Source organism: Diceros bicornis, chromosome 3 (genome assembly GCF_020826845.1).
Source record: "Diceros bicornis minor isolate mBicDic1 chromosome 3, mDicBic1.mat.cur, whole genome shotgun sequence".
NCBI classification, from domain to species: Eukaryota; Metazoa; Chordata; class Mammalia; order Perissodactyla; family Rhinocerotidae; genus Diceros; species Diceros bicornis.
Window position 1 is genome coordinate 29,876,022 of NC_080742.1, and position 23,687 is coordinate 29,899,708.

The window sequence follows — 23,687 nt, forward strand, 5'->3', positions numbered from 1 at the left end:
GCGTCTGTGTCAGCATGCCCACACCAGGCCACAACAATGGCTGCCACCAATGTCCCAGTCCCTGGAGAGGTCTCACCTCTCACTGAGATGCACTCAGAGCCTATCAGGTGAGTCTCTTTTCACCAAAGCACTGTGTACCTTTCTTTCTGGTGATTTTAGGTTGCTTTCTGAAATGGGTGAATTTGTGTGTGGGCCCTTTAAGAGCCGGTTTTAATTTCTTTGTGACTCAGCTTTTTTCTGGGGGTACTCCCCAATGTTTTAGTAGCAGACAAAGTCAGATATTCTGCCACTCGTCTCGATTGTGCTGGGTCCACAAAATGCCCACAGTGGGGGCGCTCCCGGCTCAGGGCCCCGCTCCTCCCAGGAGGGCTGCGTAACTTTGGGCTGCTCCTGGGCGGCCGTGAAGCTGGCGGCTTGTGAAGGCGGCGTTTTTTCTCTCCAGAAGGGAGTTTCTGCCTCTTCCACCTCGATTAGGATTGTCCTTTGTTGCAGGAGTTCCTCTTATCCAGTTTTCAGTTCTGTCTCTGGGGTAATTTTTCCACGAGTAGTTGTAAATTGGCTGTGTCTGCGGGAGGAGGTGCGTTCAGAGTCCACCTACGCCGCCATCTTGATTTCTCTCCTGGTTTATCTTACTCTTAAAAAATAGTCGGGTGCCAAAATATTCCCACAGAACGTCCAAATCAAGAGAAGAGAAAGGAGTAAATATAGGTTTCTGTAATCAATTTTATTCATGTAGAGAGATGTTGTTTACAGCTTTAAAGAGTTCCTGGAAAACTTCAACCAAGTAATGGGCATCTTACAAATGTTTTTAAGTATGTAATTATGATACTCATCTTTTGAATTTATAAAAATCAGAAACGTCCCCCAGAAAGTTTTGCAATGTGACAATGGAACTAAAAATATAACAGCTACAGCTACCACCTACTGAATGCTTGGTTTCATTTGACAAAACAAATAAGTATTTTAAAATATGTTTTAAAATAAGAGGGCTTATGCAGTGGTAACCTCTGCATGTCAGAGCCTGGTGACACTTCCCAAACGTCCTTGCTTCCCTCACAACACCAGCCAGCCTCGGCCATTTGACTACCGTGCCAGTTCAATCAGTTGCAAAATAAAAAGGAAAAGGTTGATTATGTCCACGTAGATGTTCAGGGCTGCAAAAACGTACTCTTCAGGGTCCAGGTCAGAATGATGATGTCGCCCTCCCACCATGAGCTGCACATCCATCACCAAGTACTTAGAGAAAAGAAAGAAGAATTAGCTACTTAAATTGTATATTCCTATTAAATGTGTCCTAAATTATCTGGAAAATTTATTTTAGCATCAATAAATTTATTGCAGAAAGTCAGTTTGTGGCTATATCTGTTACTCTTACAGCCTCAACCATTCATGATGTCCCCAAGTTTGTACTCTATCTGTTAGAGCAAGAGCTTTGTTCTCCTGAAACCGGCAGGCAGGTGGGTGGGGGTGGGGATGGGCAAATCTGTGAGCCTTTCTCTCACAGGTGAGGTTATGTGTTGGAAGGCAGATTGGAAAGTGGAAGAGTAAGATGAGCTGGGATCGTTGTCTCCCCCAGACCCCCAGGGAACAGAGCTCAGGACACCACCCAAGATACAACTAGCCCACAGGGAAGCCCCAGTCGGGATTCTGACCCCTGGGAGCATTTGGGGGTGTGGCACCCCGCCTCACCCCCACAACTCTGGTAGTTAAGCCTCCCGCCCCAAAAAAGTTTCAATTTCCATCTCCTGCTATTTGTTTTGTGTTGAGTAGACCTGCCTGAGTCCATGAGAGTTTTTGCTCTGCCTCCAAACTGGCAACAGAAACACCAACATACCAACATACTTTTTGCATGGAAACAAACTATGCCTAAAACAGGACACAAGAGCTACAACAGCAAGCATCCACACACAAAGGCTGGGATCATAAGAGTAAAAGAAAATGAGCACAAATCAGTTCCTTTCATAAAAGGAGAAGAAAAAAGAAAACTGAAATGTACATACTTAACCTCCTGGTCTAAATTTTTCTAACATTTGAAAGATACGACATAATTCTAACAACATCAAAAGGGAACATGATGAAGCAAAATGTGGAAATTCTTTAAGCTTGGTGATAATACATGAGCTTCATTACACCATTCTCTCTACTTCTGGGTATGTTTGGAAATGTCAAAAATAAGTAATTAAAAAAAAAAAATCCTGAGAGACGTGACATGATAAAAGCATAAAATGGAATACCATGCAGCTTTTAAATAGAATGAATTAGTTTCCTGCTGGTAATACGTGCAGACCATTATTTTTTTAAGTGAAAAAGCAAAAGCAGAACATTGTATATAGTATAACTATGTTTGCATAAAAAAAGAGATATATGTTTGTGTGTGAATAGCCAACACAACGTTGAAGGAGAACAAAGTTGGAGGACTGATGCTACCCAACTTCAAGACTTCCTATATGGCTTTAGTATCAAGACAGTGTGGTATTGGTGAAAGAACAGATAAATAGATCAATGGAACAGAATAGAGAGCCCAGAAATAGACCCACACAAATACAGCCAACTGATCTCTGATGAAGGAGCAAAGGCAATACAATGCAGCAAAAACGATCTCTTCAACGAACAGTGCTAGAACAACTGGACATCCACACACAAAAATATGACACAGATCAAGGGGCCGGCCCAGTGGTGTAGTGGTTAAGTTCACGTGCTCTGCTTCGGCAGCCTGGGGTTCGCAGGTTCAGATCCCGGGCGCCAACCTATGCATCACTTACCAAGCCATGCTGTGGCAGGCATCCCCCATATCAAGTAGACGAAGATGGGCATGGATGTTAGCCCAGGGCAAATCTTCCTCAGCAAAAAGAGAAGGATTGGCAAGAGATGTTAGCTCAGGGCTAATCTTGCTCACAAAAAAAAAAAAAAAAAAGAGACAGATCTTACACCCTTCACAAAAATTAAAGTGGATAATTGACAAATATAAAACACAAAACTATAAAAATCCTAGACGATAACATTAGGAGATGACCTAGATGACCTTGGATATGGCAATGACTTTTTAGATACGACAACAAAGGTACATCCATGAAAGAAATAATGGGTAACCTGGACTTCATTAAAATTAAAAAATTCTTGACAACGTCAAGAGAACGAGAAGATAAGCCACAGACTGCGAGAAAATATTTGCAAAAGACACATCTGATAAAGGACTGTTATCCAAAATATACAACAAACTCTTAAAGCCCAACAATAAAAAAACAAACAACCCAATTAAAAAATGAGCCAAAGAACTTAACAAACACCTCACCAAAGATACATAGATAGCAAATAAGCACATTAATAGATACTCTCCATCATATGTCATGAGGGAAATGCAAATTAAAATAACAATAAGATACCACTACACACCTACTAGAGTGGCCAAAATCTGGAACACTGACAACACCAAATGCTGGCAAGGATATGGAGCAACAGGAACTCTCAGTCATTGCTGGTGGGAATGCAAAATGGTACAGATACTTTGGAAGATGGTTGAGCAGTTTCTTACAAAAATAAATATACTTTTACCATATGATCCAGCAATCACGCTCCTTAGTATTTACCCAAATGAGTGAAAACTTATATCCACACAAAAACCTGCACATGGGTATTTATAGCAGCTTTATTCCTAACTGCCAAAACTTGGGAGCAAAAAAGATGCCCTTCAGTAGGTGGATGGATACATAAACTGTGGTACATGCAGACAACGGAATATTATTCAGCACTAAAAAGAAATAAGCTATCAAGCAACAAAAAGACACGGAGGAAGCTTAAGTGCATATTGCTAAGTAAAAGAAGCCAATCTGAAAAGACTATGTACTGTATTATTCCAACTATATGACATTCTGGAAAAGGCAAAACTTACAAACAGTAAAAAGATCAATGGGCCAGGAGTTGGGGGTACAGGAGGGATCAACAGGCAGAGCACAGAGGATTTTTAGAGCAGTGAAAATACTCTGTATGATATTATAATGATGGTTTCATGTTATTATACATTTATTCAAACACAAAGAATGTACAACACCAAGAGTGAACCCTAATGTAAACTATGGACTTTAGGTGATTATGACATGTCAATGTAGGTTCATCCTTGGTAACAAATGTGCCATTCTAGTGAGTGATGTTGATAATGGGAGAGGCCATACATGTGTGGGGGCAGGGGGTATATGGGAAATCTCTGTAACTTTCCTCTTGATTTTGCTGTGAATTTTAAAAAGTGCCCTAAAAAAGTGTCTTTATAAAAAAAAGAAGAAGGGGGAAGAGGAGCAAGTCACCTGGAAGGGGTTTCCAGTGAATTACTGACTCTACTTGACTGCAGGCCTAGCACAAGGGCCTAGGGGGCGCTGTCAATGCATCTACATACCCTTTGCCAAGGGGAGGGAGAAATGGACTTACAAGTGAGAAGATCACAGTTCCAAGTCCAGCATACAATAGATGCAACCACTGCAAAGAAAGGAAACAATTGTATATTAAGAACAAAATTTGAAATAACAAAAGGGCTCACTTAGTTCACTGCTGTTCGATAAGGACCCAATATTAATAAAGTCAAATCTGTGGAGAAATTCCTCCTTTTTGAACATAATCAGTCAACAGCATCCATCAATTCCATTCAGCAAGCAAATGAAAACTAGCCTTGCATATGCCAAATAAGGTTCATCAAGTAAGTGCTAAACATCTCATGCATGGTAGGGCAAGTAGAATGTACTCGTAGATATGTTTCACTTTTTGTCCCATCCACATAGCCCTTATGGAGAATTTGCCCTACCCTCAGCCCTTGGAACAGGTAGCTCTGGGAACATAGTGACCCTCACACCCCCTTGCTATAGCTGATTGACAAGAGGTAGAAGACATCCCCTCCAACAGCAGCAAATCTCTTAACTGACCAGGAACCTCTTATATGTGACCAGGATCAAACAGATGTGCCAGGCCAGTCAGAAATCAGTTCTCGGGATAGAGGGATCCAAGCAGCAGAGGCTGTTGAGTCATTAGCTAATGCTGGAGCTATTACTGTACAAGCAGAGGTGGCCAATCAACTCAACCCAAGATAGGAAGGCGGATTTCCATTTCTGTGAATCTTGGGTCTTCTTCCCACCTAGGGGTTCCATGAGATTCTCTGGGTCTTTGCCTCAACCTAGTCCGAGCAGTATCTGTTCCTTGCAACCAAAACAGCCCGGATCAGAATATGGGACTGGTCTAAGAGTCAAAGGGTTTGGCTCTATATGGGGAGCACATGAGGAAGAGGTGTAGAACACCTGAGAAAAATAATGGCATTCACTCTTCAGGAGGAGAAAGCTGGTCCTAGAGGGATGGGCAGGGCACTCTGCTAACCAGGGAAGGTTCTTGGTGAAGGAGGGAAATCAGGAGTCAGTGACATGGTCTGGAGGCACAGTATTTCCAGACTGAGCTAATAGTAGGAAAACATCTGATTCTTCGAGTCTAAAGAATTCAAAATTGCCCAAGTCAAACAAGCCTCTATACTTAGGACAACGTTCTGTCAAAGTTTTCCATTTAAACACATGTGTAAGATTATATATTGCAGATATTTGTGAAAGAAAGTTTAGAATGGAGTTCATATATCTGGTAGGAAACACAGTTTCTTAACTGTACCTAAGTGGTATTGTAAAGACCTATGGAACCCACCTAATAAATATTTGTACTATTACTACCAATATCTGTGCCACCATCAATAATAATAAATGGAGAGCTCTGGCCTTTAAGGCATATCTTTGTCACGTCTTTGGGTTTATCTCTAAAATATAGATGCTGTTTCTTTAGCAATTCAGGCAGAACTGTTGGTTATATGTCTGAAGATCATTTAACAAGTCCACTCATTGCCAAAGAAACTCTTTGATTCAGCATTTGGACCAAGCTGGCCTTGGGGCTTTAGTCAAATGGTCACAGGCCCCAGGAGTCCTCAGTGGACCTGGCCTCCAGTAGGGTCTCCACACAGGAGCCAGTCACAGCCAGACCACGGGGCCAGATGCTGTGCCTCTACCTCTCCACACCCCTGCAGCCTCAGTCCAGAGATGGTGGAAAGAGCATGGGCACTGGAGTCACCCAGATCTGGCCTGGATCCTACCCCTACCACTTACTCCCTGTGTGAACTTGGATGAATTATTTAATTTCTCTGAGCCTGTTTTCTTATCTATAAAACAGATGAGATATGTGTTTTTCAGGAATGTTATGAGAATTAAATTTTATGCCTATGTGAAAAACACATAAGCCTATGTCTGATCTAGTAAGAAGTCAATGAATATAGTAAAGCAAAACAAAAAAAGAAAAAGAAAAAAAGCTGGAAGGAGCCTCCTCTAGGCTACTGTTGGAAAAGTCTGAACAAGCCCATCTCTCCATTCCTGTTACTTCAGACAAGCAGCACCCATGTAGAGCAGAAGGAATCTGACCTGCCCTGTCGGTAGGTTCCCCCAAGACCCTCTTAGGGAAGGACAGCTGTAGTCTAGGGTAGGAGCTCAATCTTCATGCCCCAGACCTCCTGTCCATGGTACCCCCAACCACACCACCCCAGGCGGCCACGAGCACGGGCCTCACAGACTTCCAGCTACCAGTAGGAGAGTGTAACTGTCCAAGAGCCCTGGTGGCTGTGCTGTGCAACCCACTGCAGTTTACTCCTGGGCCACACTTCCCCTTCTCAGGCACTGGTGGGAGCAGCAGGGCACTTCCTAGGAGACATGGGACTTCTGTGACAGTTGACTTTAGCTCAAGGGCTCCCTGATGGCCTTGCTGAACTTCCCTTAGAAAGCACCATGTCTAGAATACTTCCACTTGACCTTCCTTCCCTCTCCTTCACTTGGGGTCAGACATGCTGTCTGGTCTGACAGCTCTTCCAGCCTCGTCACCCCTGCTTCTCTCACAGACATCTCTCCATTAAAGTCCTCATGCTTCACCCATCTCAGTGTCTGCTTCTCAGAGGATCCAGACTAACACAACCAGCACTTCACCCTGTATGTCTCACAATTCCCTGAGGTTTCCAAATGAGACCCCACTTACATATGACCGTATGAAGAGTAAGAGAATTCCATAGACAATAAGTACGAGGAGTAAAACGAACAGCACTCCATTTAGCAAGGTGAAATCCCACTGAAGAAACAGAAACACACAAAAACAACTCAGTTATCACCTTTAAGGAATTTCAGGATGTTTAGAGATACATCTTACACCCCATAGACAGAAACTGGCCCATTTGCTAATAATTTATCCTGGCCAATTCTGAAAACCATGGAACTCCATTGGCCCCAACCACTGAAAAATGCTACATAAAAAGTGTTGTAGGGGCTGGCTTGGTGGCACAAGCGGTTGAGTGTGCACACTCCGCAGCGGCAGCCCTGGGTTCCAAGATTTGGATCCCGGGCGCGCACTGATACACCGCTTGTTAGGGCATGCTGTGGCGGCGTCCCATATAAAGTAGAGGAAGATGGCCACGGATGTTAGATCAGGGCCAATCTTCCTCAAGAAAAAAGGGGAGGATTGGCATCAGATGTTAGCTCAGGGCTAGTCCTCCTCACACACACACAAAAAAGTGTTGTATTGACTGGACTTGCTTCAGGACAGAGAAGAGGGTAGGAGTATGGATGAAATACTGAGTCACAAATTGATAATTTTTGAAACTGGGTAATCAGTAAATGGGGGTTCATTATACTATTCTATTTTTATATTTATATGAAAGATCCTCTAATACAAAAGTCACCTTAAATACATAGGATGTAAATTTGTATGTATAGTATCATCATAATTATTCATACTTGTGTGTGTGTGTGTGAGGAAGATTGGCTCTGAGCTAACTCTGTTGCCAATCCCCTTCTACCTTATATGGAACACCGCCACAGCATGGCTTGATGAGCAGGGTGTAGGTCCACGCCAGGATCCAAACCTGTGAACCTTGGGCCACTGAAGCGGAGGGTGCAAACTTAACCACTATGCCACCAGGCCAGCCCCAGTTTTTCATATTTTTAAAAGCATGTACATTAGAGAATGTGCATGTGCAAAAGATGCATGTGCAAAAGAATACATTAGTGGAGTGAAATAGACCCAGATGTTAACTGGGTACCTTTTTCATGTTTGTATTCATATATTTTAATAAAAATATATATACTAAGCTTTCCAAAATTAGTTAATGATTCTTTTGTAATTTTTAAATTTATTAATATGCTTTTGGGTTTTGCTTTATAAATCAATGACAAAATCAGCATGGGGGAGATTAGGATTTTTTAAAGAAAGGGCATTATTCATCTTCCGGCCTCAGAAAATTTGGATTATGCAGCAAAAGAAGAGCTTTGAATTTAAGATATTTTCTTGCACGGGCATTTTCCTAATTCCTCTATTTCCCCCCTCACTCCCTACCCTTAACACTCCCAGAGAATAATCTAAAGTACCAGTTGGCCAAGTGTGGCTCACAGATCAGCAGCATCAGATTGGGATGCAGATTTGGGAAATGCAGATCACTGGGGAAATGCAGATTACTGGGCCCAGACCTTCTGAAGCAGCAACTCCAGGGTGGAGCCAGCAATCTGTTTTAACAAGCCCTCCAGGCACTGCTAAAAAAGTTTGTCTAGAGCTGTGCATTCAATACATGAGGCTACTGAGCACTTGAAATGTGGCTAGTTGGAATTGACATGTGCTATAAGTATAAAATATGCACTGGATTTGAATTTTAGTTTGAAAAAATGTAAAGTATCTCATTAATATTTTTGTTATATTGATTACATGTTGAAATGATAATACTTCCCATATATTGGTTTAAATAAAATATATTATTAAAATTAATTTCACCTGTTTCTTTTTACTTTTTTAACATGGTTACTAGGAAAAGCCAGAAGCTAGAAAGTGAGGGGCCATGGAGGCGAGGCCCACAGGACAGCAGAGAGCAGGAGGGAGGAGGGAGGAGAATGGGTCAGCAGGGGCAAAGGAACATATCCACACAATCCTGTATGTGTGGGAATCAGAAGTCTGTTTCAATAATACGTACTTTTGTTTGAAGAGCAAATATAGTGAGCGATAAGGTCACCAGAGCGGTTGCTGCCGTTGCCCATAGCACCTCATCGGCACTATAGAAACTAAAACCAGAGACTGTGATTATTGTTCACATACATTCAAAGAAAAGCACATGCAAAAAGGGGAATGTGTATCAAAGACTTACACTGATACGGCTCCCAGCAGCAGACCTTGAAGAACTGTCTAAAAACAAAATTCACAAGAAATCAGAAGCCTGATTCCTGAGGCCCAGAATCCAGAGGAGATGATTTGAATGTGTGCGTTTTCACAGGGTCTAGGGAGCAAGTGGGAATATGCACAACCCCAGGGCACAAAGCAACAGGGAGATTGATTATGGGAAATAAATAGGAGAACGAAACATTTCCTTAACATTCTCCCCGAGACTTACAAGAGAAAATTCTTTATTGGTAAAAATTTCTTAGAACACAATGGTAACTTTCAACATATTTAGTGAATTAAACATGTATTAATTAGGAACGTGGAAACCAACGGAAAAGTTTATCTGTAGACCGTATTGCCATTAATCAAATGGGGCCATCCACACAGAATAACATTTTATCAGAGCAGGATACGCTATTCCTACTAACGCTTCACCAATAGTTGCAGTCCCGTCCTTTCCCATGGTGCTTGGGTGAGAACAAAATACTTCAAACCTCAGATGTGGGATGAGGACTGAGACCGTCTCAGGACCAGAAGATGAGGCTGGAGGGCATTTACCTACAGACTGCGGAGCTGCGCCTGTAGGGGCCAATCCAGGGCTCAGAAGAGGGCTGCACTGGGGCTGTACTGGGGCTGGAGGTTTCCCATGGTCCAAAGGGAGCCAGGGATGGGGTGGTGTGGGAGAGAGGCAGTGGCCGAGAGCCAGCAGGCAGGCAAGCTGGAGGATGAGACCAAAAAAGGCAGCGAGGATGTGCCCAGGCCCACAGTCAGGCTCCAGGACAGTGGGCAGGCCCCGTGAGAACTACAGTGAGCAGTGGCTGCAGGGCCTGAGGACATTTCCCAGCTGGTACGACACTCCATCAGAGGCAAATCCAGAGACTCGGCTGACCCGCTGGTCCACGGCAAGAGCCAGGAAAGAATCCTCCAGTCTCAAGGAGGAACAATGAGGACACATCCTAACCGCAGTGCTAGGACTGCTAGAGGGACTTTGAACTTCTGCAGCCGGCCAATGACCTACAGTCGGAGACAATCGGATCAGAGACTGGAAAAGAACTGGAGTCCCGAGAGTGCTGGCTTGCCTCTCTGGATTTCCCAAACCCAGTGGGGAATTGCCTGATTCTCTATTTTGTTAAACTTACCAAAGTAAGCTGGTTTTATTTCCATTATAGGTTAAAAAAAAAAAAAAGGAATAGATTTTCACGTACACACGACATTTTAATAACGTGCTTGCTTCTGACCCTCCTCTCAAGATTAATTTTCTTCTTCTACTTGCTCAATTGCATTATATTTGCATCATATTTCTCTACCTTCAGCAGCACATGAAAGAAGTGTGTGCGTGTGAGAGAGAGAGAGAGAGAGAGAGAGAGAGAGAGAGAGAATGAGGAAGGGGGATGGGAGGGAGAAGGAGAAGGGATGATTTCAAGCTGGAAACCACCCTTCAGTTTTCCGAAGAGTAGGAAAGGAGTAAGAGGCCTTCGAAGTCACACCTGCCTGATGGCTTCAAGAGCTCATAACATGGGCTCAAGGGGCCAAAATTCTATGGGACAAAAATCTGTCTTCAGTGTGTGAGTGTTTTCATTTTTTCCCTCAACTCCTTTTCTGAAATGGTTTTCTCCATATATTTCCTAACACTTGGCCAAGATGTAAAGTCTAGCAAATATAAATAATTCTTGGCCCCTCTATAATATTTCTTCTCTTAAGCTGTTACCTGCTTTGGGATAAAGAGTAAAACCTCAGAGATGAAAGTTTCCTTTGAGACCAATAAATTTGATCTCTTTTTGTAATAAACTTTAAAACGATTGAAAATTTTAATTTAAAATATTCAAAATTTTCTGGAAAAAATACCCCCCCACACACACCCCCGCCCCATCGCCACTGCTCCAGGATTCCCAGTATCTTCCTCTGTCTGACTTTTAGCCCCTGCCCCTCCTGAGTGTTGACCATGCTGTCAGTACAGGAACTGGGAGACCCCACTTGCTCACCTGGGCAATGAGCAGGATATCCATGCCAACTAAGGAAGGCCCCTCAATGCTCTGGAAGCTGAGGAAATGCCCAAATGTGGGCATCAGAGAGCCTCAGGAGGAAGCTGGTTTTCCCAGCATATAAATCACACCAGACGCTCCGCGGTATGGATGCTGAGAATCTCATCACTGGCCAGGCGTTCTTGCTCGCTTTGACCACCAGGAGGCGCAGATCCAAATCTAGGCTCATCACCCTCAAGCATAGGACTACGCATTTTGTGCGCTCATCAACCACTGGCTTTATTTTCCTACCCTTATTTTTTCTTCCATCAGATTTCCTCACCAATTTATCTTATCTCCTTATATTGTGGGTATTTTTATAAGCTACCTCAAATCTGATATGGAACCAGATGAGGAATAAATCAATTGGTAAGTAAATCTTCACTTGGAAGGGTGGTCAACAGCGCTTGGGAGGAAACGCAAACTCTCCCAGAGAGAATCATTTGCCGACAGGCTGAATCAGTGTACACTGAGACTGTTCTGGATTTTCCCAAGAGGAGCAAACGCTTACTATCAGAGAGTTTCAGAGACACCACTGGCTCCAGGAGGCAAGAGGTTTGGCCTGACTGGGAAGCGGCAAGAAGAGTCAGGGAGAGGGGTAATGATTCTTCCATGTTACTGCGTTCCTGAGGAGAGCCCTGTGACCTTCCAGGGAGCTAAGCCCTGGGTCGGGATAGGGGTAAAATGATAAAAATTCAGATTCTATTCGGGTTTTAAAAATCTAGGAGCTCCAGGTACTTACTGAGAGCTGGCGAGATTCTGGAGCCCCTGGGGGCGCCCCAGAAAGGAAGTTGCTGTAAGAAAGGGAGCGACACAGTTTTCTGTGGCCCAGAGCAGCACTGATCCACAAAGAAAGAGCTCATGTGGTGAGGCCTTGTGAGTGGAAGCCCCACAAGGAGGTTGGCAGCCAGGAACCAGATCACCCATAAATGACCAGAGCCAAGGACCAGAAGCCCCCCAGTCCCCAACTCTCTGGTGCTGGAAAACTGAACTGAGATGCAGGGCAAGGAAATGGGCAGAATCTGAGGTGAGATGGCTTCTGCTCCCAGTGAGACTTGAAATAGAAATGAAATACATTTTACAAAAATAAAGAAAATTGCATTTCTTGCACAAGAGTTTGTGAACTAAATGAGGACACACTGTCCATAACAAAATGTGTTTGTTGTGTCTGACAGAGGCCAGCGACAGTCAGGTTAACTGTTCCTGAAATGTAGCCCAGACTCGGGAGGGGGTTCCCCCATGTGGCCTCTCAGGGGCAAGCTTGTGGGCACAAAAGAGTAGCCCAGGGTCCCCACATTCTCTAGCTTATTAAAAGGGTGTGGATACTATCTCATAATTAAGTTTATAACTTCATTACAACTAGAATTCAGCCAAGAGAACGTCTCATAAATAATTTCTATCTGTACTATTCCACAAGAACATTCTCCACAATAAAAGGAATGGATTTAATAGTGTGACAAAAATATATTTCAGAGGTGAGCTACAATGGGTGCTAACAGAGTTTACTTACAAATAATCCCAGGAGAATGTAATTTGCAGGCACCCGACGGCGGACATTCCCACAGCAAGCAAGTACAATAAGTACAACAAAAAATGCTGGCCTGAGAATAATTTAAAACCATGTGTTATTTGCTTCCAGTGATGATAGCATCTGATATAGGTAGATAGATAAAGATAGAGATATATATCATTATATGATATTATCTGGTAATAAGTATTGAAAAGTAAACAAAAATATAGATTACTTTTACCTTATTATTATATATATATATTTTTTGGTGAGGAAGATTAGCCCTAAGCTAATGTGTGTTGCCAATCCTCCTCTTTTTCCTGAGGAAGATTGGCCCTGGGCTAACATTGTGCCCATCTTCCTCTACTTTATACATGGGACGCTGCCACAGCATGGCTTGATGGGCGGTGCATAGGTCCATGCCCAGGATCTGAACCTGTGAACACCGGGCCACTGAAGAGGAGTGCACAAACTTAACCACTATGCCACCAAGCCAGCCCTTTTATTTTATTTTAGCTTTTAAAACTAAGTTTTCTCATTGCCATCCACAGACAGCTTGTGGGTTCTTTGTTTTAATTTTTATTTTGAAATAATTGTAGATTCACAGGAAGTTGGAAGGGACAGAGAGGCCCCGTGTACTTTTTACTTAGTTTCCCCCAATGGTTACATCTTCCATATTTATAGTATAATAGCAAACCAGTAACTTGACATGTACAGCGTGTATATATAATGCTACGTCATAGAACTGTGACACAAATCTATGTGTAGATACATGTAACCAGCACCACAATCAAGATTTGGAACTATCCCATCATTAAAGCATCAATAAAGATCTCCTTCGTGCCGTCCCTTTACGGTAAAACACACACACTGGCTTGTTTTCTATCTCTAAAATTTCTCTTTCTAAAATGTTGTCATTTCAAGAATATTATACCTAATTTTAAATAGTTAAAGAAAATCAATAGCTAGTAGAAAAACCATTTTTTATTATATCCAATAATACTTACAAGATTGCATAGGTGAACCAGGGATTCTTGAGCACCCAAACTTTTAAAGCCTTCCTGATTAAAAAAAAAATTAATATAGTTTTACACAATAAGTAGTTTATTTTGCTAATGAATGTAATATTTAAGTAGAAGTAAAACAATCTCATGAGAAGAAAGCAAGAAATCCTAATGATTGACAATGACAGATGGGGAATGAAACAGTGAAACATATAGCTATCTCTTGCTTCTTAAAATAGATTCCTAAAAAGATACAGTCATAATAAGTGGTAAGTCAAATTTGGATAAATGCAAATGTCCTAGTAAAGTTTTTTTTTAAAAAAAATACTGAGATTGATATGTGTGCAAAGCAAAAGAAATCAACTTCTCATATATTTGTTTTGTAAATATAGATTTTCATAGGATGGGTTTAAGCAGTGACGGATTATAGTCCCTGAAATAATTTCTTCATTTCACAGTGTTCCAGCCTCCAAGGACTCTATAATCTCACCTTTTTTCCTTTATCTAGTTTTATCTGTGGAAATAGCTCAGGGAAAATAAAAAAGAAAATAGTGCCCAAAATAAGAGTAAGAAAATAAATTCTTGATTTAGGAAGTTGAAGTAAAACTAGAAATCTAACAACACCTTAGTCTAGGAGTTGCCTCAGAAAAACAAAGCTACAGAAATATCATATCCTATGAGTGATTAAGAAAAAAATAGATAGTTTTTTAATGATCAAAATTAAATAGAGCTGATTCAATAAGAATTAATGTGAACAACTTAATATTTAATTTACATCAGTAATAAAGATTTACCAGAAAAGAAACATGCTGGTAATCGCCCCAGTGACTATCAACTGAGCTGACAGGATGAGGAACACTTTTACAATGAAAGCTGAGGAGACAGAAACATTATTTTTATGACACAATATTCAAAAATAAAAATATAAATGTAATTACCTATTGTTGATACTTAACGAAAGAAATTTTTCCTCGGATTTTTTGAGGATGGGAAAGAGAGTGCTAGTTTAGAGTCAGCAAATGGGATAACAACAAAAATACAGCTCTGCAGAACTTCTGGAAAATACTCAGTCCGGATTGTTAGAGGTGTTTTGTTGGAGATCTGAGGGTTTATCCATGGAAGGACAAACTCAGGGATTTAATTATTTACTATGCACACCCCGTCCTCCTTAGGACCGAAAGTGATCTGAAAGTCTCGGAATATCGCAGGCCCATCATTAGGGACCCAGTTACACCCCTGCATAGAATGGAGAACAGCGATGCCTCAGGGACTGCTGGCAGAGAGGGCGTTTACTCCTCTGGGGGATGGACTTGGGCTGTAGGGAGTTTACAGAGCTTTTCCACCACTTTGCTCTCCAGCCTACCTGCCTTTAGCAATTCCCTTCCCTTCTACTTGTGCACAAACTAGATAACCTGACAAATTATAAGTAAGACTAAGGAGTTCCAGGTAAATGGCATGCCGAAGCAGAGTGCAAAGTATGTTGGCATCTCTTTTTGCTTACTTCCTACTGCACGGGTTTTCCTGAGGCCTGCTGAACACGGTGCTGGTAAAGATAGTTTACTTTTTTGTGGCTTTATCCCAATTTTAGAAGGGAAAAAAAGAAATAATGCTGCTTAAAGCTGACTTACAGAACCATCAACTATGTCCTTTTGCTAAGCTGTTTCTGTGCATAGGAAGTGTGACAGCAAAGAAATGGGACTGAGCTATCTTAATCAAAATACCAAAACATGTGTATCCAAATGTCTGCTGCCTACGTTGAAATATTCATTTAGCTAACATTAATTTCACATCTACTATGTATCAGGGACTGTGAGGGAATAAATATTAAATGTGGCCCAACCTCATAAGACTAGACATATAGGAAATCAATGGAGTAGAACTGAGAGCCCAGAAATAATCCCTTACATTTATGGTCAATTGATTTTTAACAAATGTGCTAGAACAATTAGGTGGAGAAAGAATAGTCTTTTCAACAAATGGTGCTGGGACAACCGGACATACACATACAAAAGGATGAATTTGGACCCCTTCTTCATGTCACACGTACACAAAAATTAATTAATTAGTTTAAAATGGATCATAGACATAAACATAAGAAATAAAACTCTGGGAAGAAAGCATAGGTGTAAATCTTTGTGAGCATGGATTAGGCAATGATTTTTTAGCCATGACACCTAAAACACAGCAAAAAAAAAAACAAAACAGATAAATTGGATTTTTTCAAAAGTTAAAGCTTTGTGCTTCAAATGACACCATCAAGAAAGTGAAAAAAATCCCACAAACTGGGAGAAAATATTTGCAAATCATATATCTGATAAGGGACTTGTATCTAGAATACCTAAAGAACTCTTACAATTCAATAACAAGAAGACAAATAACAATTAATAATGGGCAAAGCTTGTGTAGTGCCCTCCCACATTGACGCTGGGCTTGGCCACATGACTTCTGTTGGCCAATGAGACATTAGCATGTGTGCTGAAAGCAGAGGCTTGATAAACCACTTGCACATCAGGGCTTGTCCACCTGGTATATTTCTTCTTGGGACCCAGCTGCCATGTGATGAGAAGCTCAAGCCACAAGAAGAGAGCCAACAACCAACACCAACTGCCAGCCATGTCAGGAAGTCTTAATGTCCACTGGAGCCTCAGCCGCCATCTGATTATAAATGCGTGAGAGCCCCCAATCAAGACAGCACAAAAAGTGCCCAGCTGAGCCCAGTCAACCCACAGAATCATGAGAGATAACAAAATGGTTGTTATTTTCTAAAAAGTGAGCAAAGGATTTGAATAGACATTTCTCCAAAGAAGATATGCAAATGGCCAATAAGCATGTGAAAAGATGCTCAACAACATTAGTCATTAGGGAAATGTAAATCAAAACTACAAGGAGATATCCGTTCACAGACACTACAATGGCTATAATAAAACAGACAGACAATAACAAGTGTTGATTAGGATATGGAGAAACAGGAACCCTCATACTTTGTTGTTTGGAATGTAAAATGGTGCAGCCACTTTCGAAAAGTTTGGCAGTTCCTCAAAATGTTAAACATAGAGTTTACCATTTGGCTTAGCAATTCCTAAGTATTTACCCAAAAGAAATGAAGACATATGTCTACACAAAGGCTCATATATGAATGTTGATCACAGCATTATTCATAATAACCAAAAAGTAGAAACAATCCAAATGTCTGTCAACTGATGAATGGATAAACAAACTGTGTTCTATCCAAGCAATGGAATACTATACAGCCATAAGAAGGAATCAAGTACTGACACATGCTACAACATGGGTAACCTTGAAAACATTAAGCTAAGTGAAAGAAGGCAATCACAGAAGACCACATATTGTATGATTTCATTTATATGAAATATTCAGAATAGGCAAATCCATAGAGACAGAAAGTAGATTAGTGGTTGGCAGAGGTTGTGGGGAGGAGGGGATAGGGAGTAGCCTGCTAAAGGGTATGAGTTTCTTTTAGCAGTAATGGTTGCACAACTCTGTAAATATACTAAAAACCATTGAATTGTACACTTGAAAAGGAGTGAAGTTTACGATACGTAAATTATATCTCCATAAAGCTGCTTTAAAAAATTGTAGCCCTCTAGCCCTGCAATTCTTAATCCATTATTCTGCTATACTTTTCCTTTTTTTCTATAGCATTTTATTTATTTATTTTTTTTTGTGTGAGGAAGATCATCCCTGAGCTAACATCCATGCTAATCCTCTTCTTCTTGCTGAGGAAGACCGGCTCCGAGCCAACATCCATTGCCAATCCTCCTCCTTTTTTTTTTTTTTTCCCCCAAAGCCCCAGTAGACAGTTGTATGCCATAGTTGCACACCCCTCTAGCCGCTGCATGTGGGACACGGCCCCAGCATGGCCGGAGAAGCCGCGCGTCGGTGCGCACCCGGGATCCGAACCTGGGCCGCCAGTAGCAGAGCGCGTGCACTTAACCGCTAAGCCACGGGGCTGGCCCTCTATAGCACTTTTATTTTTATATGTACTACATAATTTTTTTTAAGTATAGAATTTTTTAAATGGGGAGGGCCTAGCCTCTGCAATCCAAGAGAGGCAGATAAAATAACTAACTCTAACAGTGGTGAGGAGGCTTTACATAAGTTTTCAAATATAACCGCTTAAGCCTCATTTCCTCATCTGTAAAATGACACTACCACTACTTCATTTATAGGGTTGCTGTAAGGACTAAATGCAATAACGTTCCCCTTGCACGACACCCGGTGACGAAGGCTTGGCACCTGCGGTGGAGGTGGCTAGTTGCTTAGTGACATCCATTCTACCCAGCTTCCTCACCATCCAATCTAGATCTTGTTAGAGGTGGCAATGGACCCAAGTGAAAACTACAAATAGAGGTGGCCACATGATCCAGGTAGGGTCAATGGCATATAATTGGAAACTCTTGAGTTTAGTTTCTGGGAAAGCCTCTGAAAAAAGGTCAGGTTTGGCTGATTCTTAGGACATCTATCTGTGAATGATGCCCCCTGGAGTTGTCAGGGCAGCAAATCGGCCTTGGCCTGTCTTTGCCTTTGCCTTTTCCTTGCTGGAAGCTTAGAACTTCAAAAGGCATCTTTCCAGCCACAAGCTGGAGGATGAGGGCCACAGGGAGACAGCAAGGGGATGCAAAGCTTACAGTCTCTCTCAAGTTGTCTAAGGGTGGCAGAGTGGTCACTGGGGACCTGCAGCATTTGCCTTGAACGGCCTACCTTCGAACTTCATATTTCATGAAAGAATAAAAAACTTCTCATTTATTTAAGCCACAGTTTTTTAGGTTTCTGTTACAGCTGAATATATTTCCTATACAGAATTAACATCTAGGCTATTGAATTAATATTCTTTAAAACTTAAGCCAATATTATGGTATCACCTTGTATGTAGGTAAGAACATTCTACAATCAATGACTAATTCATATTTCCTAAGAAAACCACAAGTTATTCACCATAATATGTTTAGTACCAATTTCTGAACGCCCTGGGCAACTTGGGGGCCATTTATTATATAGCAACCTTGCATCATGTTTCATGGTAGAGTGTGACTGGGAAAAGCTAAAAGCAAATTAAATCTTTCTGACAATCCAGTCTGTGGAAACATTTTAAGAGAACATTTGCTTTTCTCTTCCAAAAAGGTAATTTCTTTATTCTCACCTCTGCGGACAGATGTTTCTGAGAACGGATTGGTTACAGTATTGCTGTCATCTGGGGTGACCTCGTCTGAAATCTGTACCACATAGGTATCCGATCGCCCACTAGCCTTTGAGTGTGGATTCCCATGAGATTTTCGTCGCCCAGATGAAGGTGAAGCTGTGTAGGAGCGACCAGATTTGGTCTGGATGTTATTATCTGCTGCTTTCCGGACCAGATGTTGATGATCTCCAGAACTAAAGTCTATTGGCTCACTGATCTCCAAGTCCATTTTCCTGGAGGAGGAGAACTGTTATTCAGGTCCTTATGATCGCACCACTACAACCTTAGGATCCTCGTAACATTTAGATGATTTTTTCTTAATTTTAACTCCCTTGGTTCAGTACTTACCAAATCAGTGCTTAATAAATATTTGTTGAATGAATGATGAACAAATACTTTTAAGATGAAGCCTATAGAGTAAAATAACTTGCATTCCATTATGAAATTAATATGTTTATAAATTCATTCGGCAAGGAGTTAATAAGTTCCCTCTTATGTGCCAGGTGTGGAGCTGTTCTCATCACCTCTGCCCTCAAAGAGCTTACATTTTGGAAGAGAAGATAATCAAACTATCAATAACATAAAAGGCAATATAAGCAGGGCCAGGAACAATGGAGGATGATACAAGCGCCCTTAATGAAGTCTGGAAGAAGATACAGGGAGTAGAAGAGATTGTCAAAAGCAGGAAGGTGAGGTTTAAGCCCAGACTGGAAGATGAGTAGGAGCTGGTCAAGTGAAGAGGTGGGGAAAGGTTTTTCCAGGCAGAGGAATCAGCCTAGGCCAGCACTGGATGAAGAACACAGAGAGGGCAGGTTCCAGAAACTGAAAGAAATTCATGTGGTTGGAGCAGGGAGTTTGAAGGGGAGAATAGAATGAGGTTAGACAGAGGGAAAGTGGAGGCAGGTCACTGAGGGGCTGGAAATCCAAGTTCATCCTGAAGGCCATGGCTGTGGTAGGCAGAATAATGGTCCCCTAAAGATATCCTCCTCCTAATCCCTAGAACCTGTGAATATGTTACCTTACATGGCTAAAGGAACGTTCCAGGTGTGATTAAGTTAAGGACTCTGAGGTGGGAAGATGACCCTGGATTATCTGGATGGGCCCAATCAAATCACAAGGGTCCTTATGATCATACTTCAGAGAGAGGCAGGAGGATGAGAATCAGAGAAAGAGATGTGATAACAGAAGCAGAGGTCAGAGTGATCAGTTGCTGCCTTTGAAGATGGAGGAAGGAGCCCTGAGCAAAGGAATGCAGGTGGCCTCTAGAAGTTGGAAAAGGCAAGGAAATGTATCCTCCCTCAGAGCCTCCAGAAAGGAACACAGGCCTGCTGACACCTTGATTTTAGCACAGTAAACAGGATTTTGGACTTCCAACTTTCAGGACGGTAAAATAATAAATTTGTGTTGCTTTAAGGCATTACGTTTGTAGTAATTTGTTACAGCAGCAATAAATAACTAATACAATGGGGAATCACTGAAGGTTTTCCAGCAGGGGACCTTGAGGATCTGACTAGGCACAGCGTGGAGAATGGGCCAGAGTAAGCAAAGCGGAAGCAGAAACGAGAAATCCAGATAAGAGATTATGGTGGGCTTTGCCACAGTGCTTTGCAGCGAACACAGTTCTTAGAAAACCAGTACTAAACGGACCAAAAATGGCAAAGGAAAAGGCCCCCATTAACCTCATGGGGACCTGAAGACTCGGGCAAGCCCCTGCTGCTGGCTTCCTGTCCCACACAGAGAGCCATGGGGGAGTTTGAGCAGGAGATTGCTGAGACGGCAAGGGCTTAGACAGACTGAAGACCACCGGGGAATGGTGTAAACAGAGGGCGTGAACAAAATCCCAGGCTCTCAGAGAGGCAGACTACATTTTATAAAGATGTTCTTTCTCCTCAAATCAATCTCTAAATTTTACAAAATTCATCGGGATTTTTTTAGTACTTAAAAATGTAACTCTAAAGTTCATCAGAAAGAGTAAATATGTGAGGATAATCAAGAAAAAAATTGAAAGAGAAGGATTATGGCAGGACGAGTAGTGATTTACCTTATCAGAAATCAAAATGTCATAAAGCTGTATAATTAAAAGTGTGGTGCTAGCATGGAAATAGATAAACAGATCAATGGGATGGAGGAGATTCAAGAAATAGACTCATGTATATAATAAGAATTTAATATTTGATAAAAATGGCATTTCAAATTATTGGTCCATGGTGTTGGAATTAGCTATGCTTGACAAACAAAGTTTAATTGCTATTTCACATGTTTTACAAAAATGCATTCCAGATGAATTAAAGATATTATCATAATTAATAATACTGATAGATAGTCTATAACAAAATATCAATGAATATTTGTGTAGAGCCTTTGTAAGGATGCTACCATAAAAGAAATGCTTGACAGATTTGGAGTAGGGAACACTTTAAATATTGTTACAAAAAGATACCAATAAATCTGAAACGCAAAATTGTGAAAATAAAGTTTGCAATATTTACTAGACTGTACAAAGAACTTTTTAACAAGGAAAAGATGGGCATCTCAATAGAAAGATGAGAAAAGAACATAAATACGCAATTCACAAAGGAAATTTAAATGGTCAATACACTTAGGAGATGATACCTCACAAATAACCAAAGAAGTGCAAGTAAAAACAATCATGAAATGTCTTTCTTTTTTTTTTTTTTTTGCATAAAAGACTGGTAAAAACTGAGAAGATATTTCCCAGAGTTGCAAGGGTGTGGAGAAATGGGTAACTCAGGGCCACATGGACTCGTGTATTTTATGGCTTCATTGGTATAAAAAATATAATGCAGGCTGGATTCATTGTATATTATATATTCATTATTATTCTAATCATTTTTTTCCCTCATTTTAAAAGAAGTTAAAATATTTTCATGACTCCTAAAACTATTGTGGGTCCTAGGCAATGTACCCAGTGGCTAAGTCAGCCCTGAGACAACCTCATGAGATTTAGCAAGTGTGTCAACAATTTTTGGTGAGTAATTGGCAGCATCTATCAAAATTCAAAATGTGCATGACTTTAGATCTAACAGTTACATTTTTAGGAATTTATCCCATAAAAATACCCACACAAATAGGCAACGATACATGTATAAGAAAACTCATTACATCATTCATTGTAACCACAAAAAATTTTAAACAAGCTAAATACCCAACATCAGGGGAATGATTAAATTAATTTTGGCACGGAAAGGCAGATATATATGGATTGATGTGGTAAGTCCACTCCAATACACTTCTGAATAAAAAAAGTCAGATTAGAGAGTAATATTTAGTAAGGCCACACTAATATTTCATACACACACGCATTTCCAGAGACTGAAGAGATACCCTACAAACTGTTAATATGGTTATCTCTAACACAGCAGAGTTGGGGAATACACTCTGAATTGTATGAATTTTTATAATGAGCATTTACTATTTATACAAAAAAAGATATTTACATTTTGAAGAGAAAAAGAAATATTTCTCTTTTTGGTAAAATCTGGAGCTCCTCTGAGGAAAGCAGTCTTCACACACAGCAGAGAAGCACTAAAAGACGCTCAAATAACCAAGTTGGTTTCTTGCCCAGCCGTCCTGCAAATGAGAAGGAAGAGAGGCAGCAAAATTTTCAAAGCACTCAAAACCAAAAAGAAACCAACCAAAAATCAAAGGCAGCTGAGTTTTCCTCATGAAACTACAGTTGGCTGGTGCCTGAATCACAAAATGAGGCTTGTCCTTAAAAATCACTAAAATCACCTGGTCCTCCAAAAGCTTCCCCAGCTCCTAAGCCAGCAGCCATCCAAAGGACAGGCAGGCGCTGGCACTGAGAAGCAAAGTTCTCAGCGACAGTTAGGGGAGTGGCAGTTGGAGCATGGGGTGGGCTGGGGACCCCACTGCCTAGGAGAGGGGCTCTGCGTCAAGTCCATCTGCCGAGCCTCCTAGTGGCCAGAGGGTCACGGCCAATGTGCTCTGTGCTGAGCCTCAGGGAGGCCTGAGACTGAACCTCCTGAATCTCCAAAACCGACTCCATGTCGGGGAGTGTCCTGAAGCCTTAGCAAAAGGCTTCTGGAGGACATGGTGTCCTCCCCACCATGTCATCACCGTCTCCCAAGCAGGAGGAAGATGCTTACAAAGCTCCACCAGGGACCCTGCACAATTATTTCAAATAAGTAACACTTGTTTATGATAAAGCATGCATTGGTTTTTCTGGTGGATGATGACATTGGTGCCCTCTTGGTAGAGAGAGACGCCTGCCCCGGGCTGCAGGCCAATGAGGAGCCAGGGAGGCCCGATTCAGCCTGCTTGGTGAGAGAAGTCAGATGACAAAGGGGGGGAAGCGAGAGGGAAATGGGAGAAGACACTTGTCCCGAATGGAGATCGTTGCTGAGAAAAGGTCAAGTGATATATTAACACACTCATTAAACTGCTAATTAATGCGTGCCTACTGTGTACAAGGCACGGAGAAGTAGAAGAAATACAGAGACAAAAATGGCAAACTTCCTTTCCTCAACATGCTCCTAGTTCAGTGGAGGAGACAGGGGTACAAAGGTGTGCCCTGAGGTAGAAGGAGGGAGGAACCATAGCAGGGAACAGCTATTTAGAGTTAGGGAGTTGGAGAAAGGAGATGTGACTTCTGGCACAGAGGCTTCCTGGAGGAAGCGATGCCTGAGCCGATTCTGGAAAGATGGGTAGGGTCCACTGTGAAATGTTGGGAGGAAGCATATTCCAGGCAAAGAGAATACCCTGAGGCAAGGGTTGGGAAGCAT

At 41.6% G+C, this 23,687-nt stretch overlaps 1 protein-coding gene across 1 annotated transcript; it reads right to left on the minus strand.

The window, feature by feature from the left end:
- Positions 1 to 705: 705 nt before the first annotated feature.
- LOC131421784 (protein lifeguard 2-like) lies at positions 706 to 22,626 on the minus strand. The gene is made up of 10 exons (XM_058568611.1): positions 22,383 to 22,626; positions 18,886 to 19,157; positions 14,519 to 14,597; positions 13,728 to 13,781; positions 12,721 to 12,811; positions 9,176 to 9,213; positions 9,005 to 9,092; positions 7,030 to 7,119; positions 4,420 to 4,467; positions 706 to 1,236 (listed from the first exon to the last, which is right to left on the minus strand). Coding segments are annotated over exons 1-10 (915 nt in total). The 5' UTR covers positions 22,385 to 22,626; the 3' UTR covers positions 706 to 1,083.
- Between the last annotated feature and the right edge of the window lie 1,061 nt (positions 22,627 to 23,687).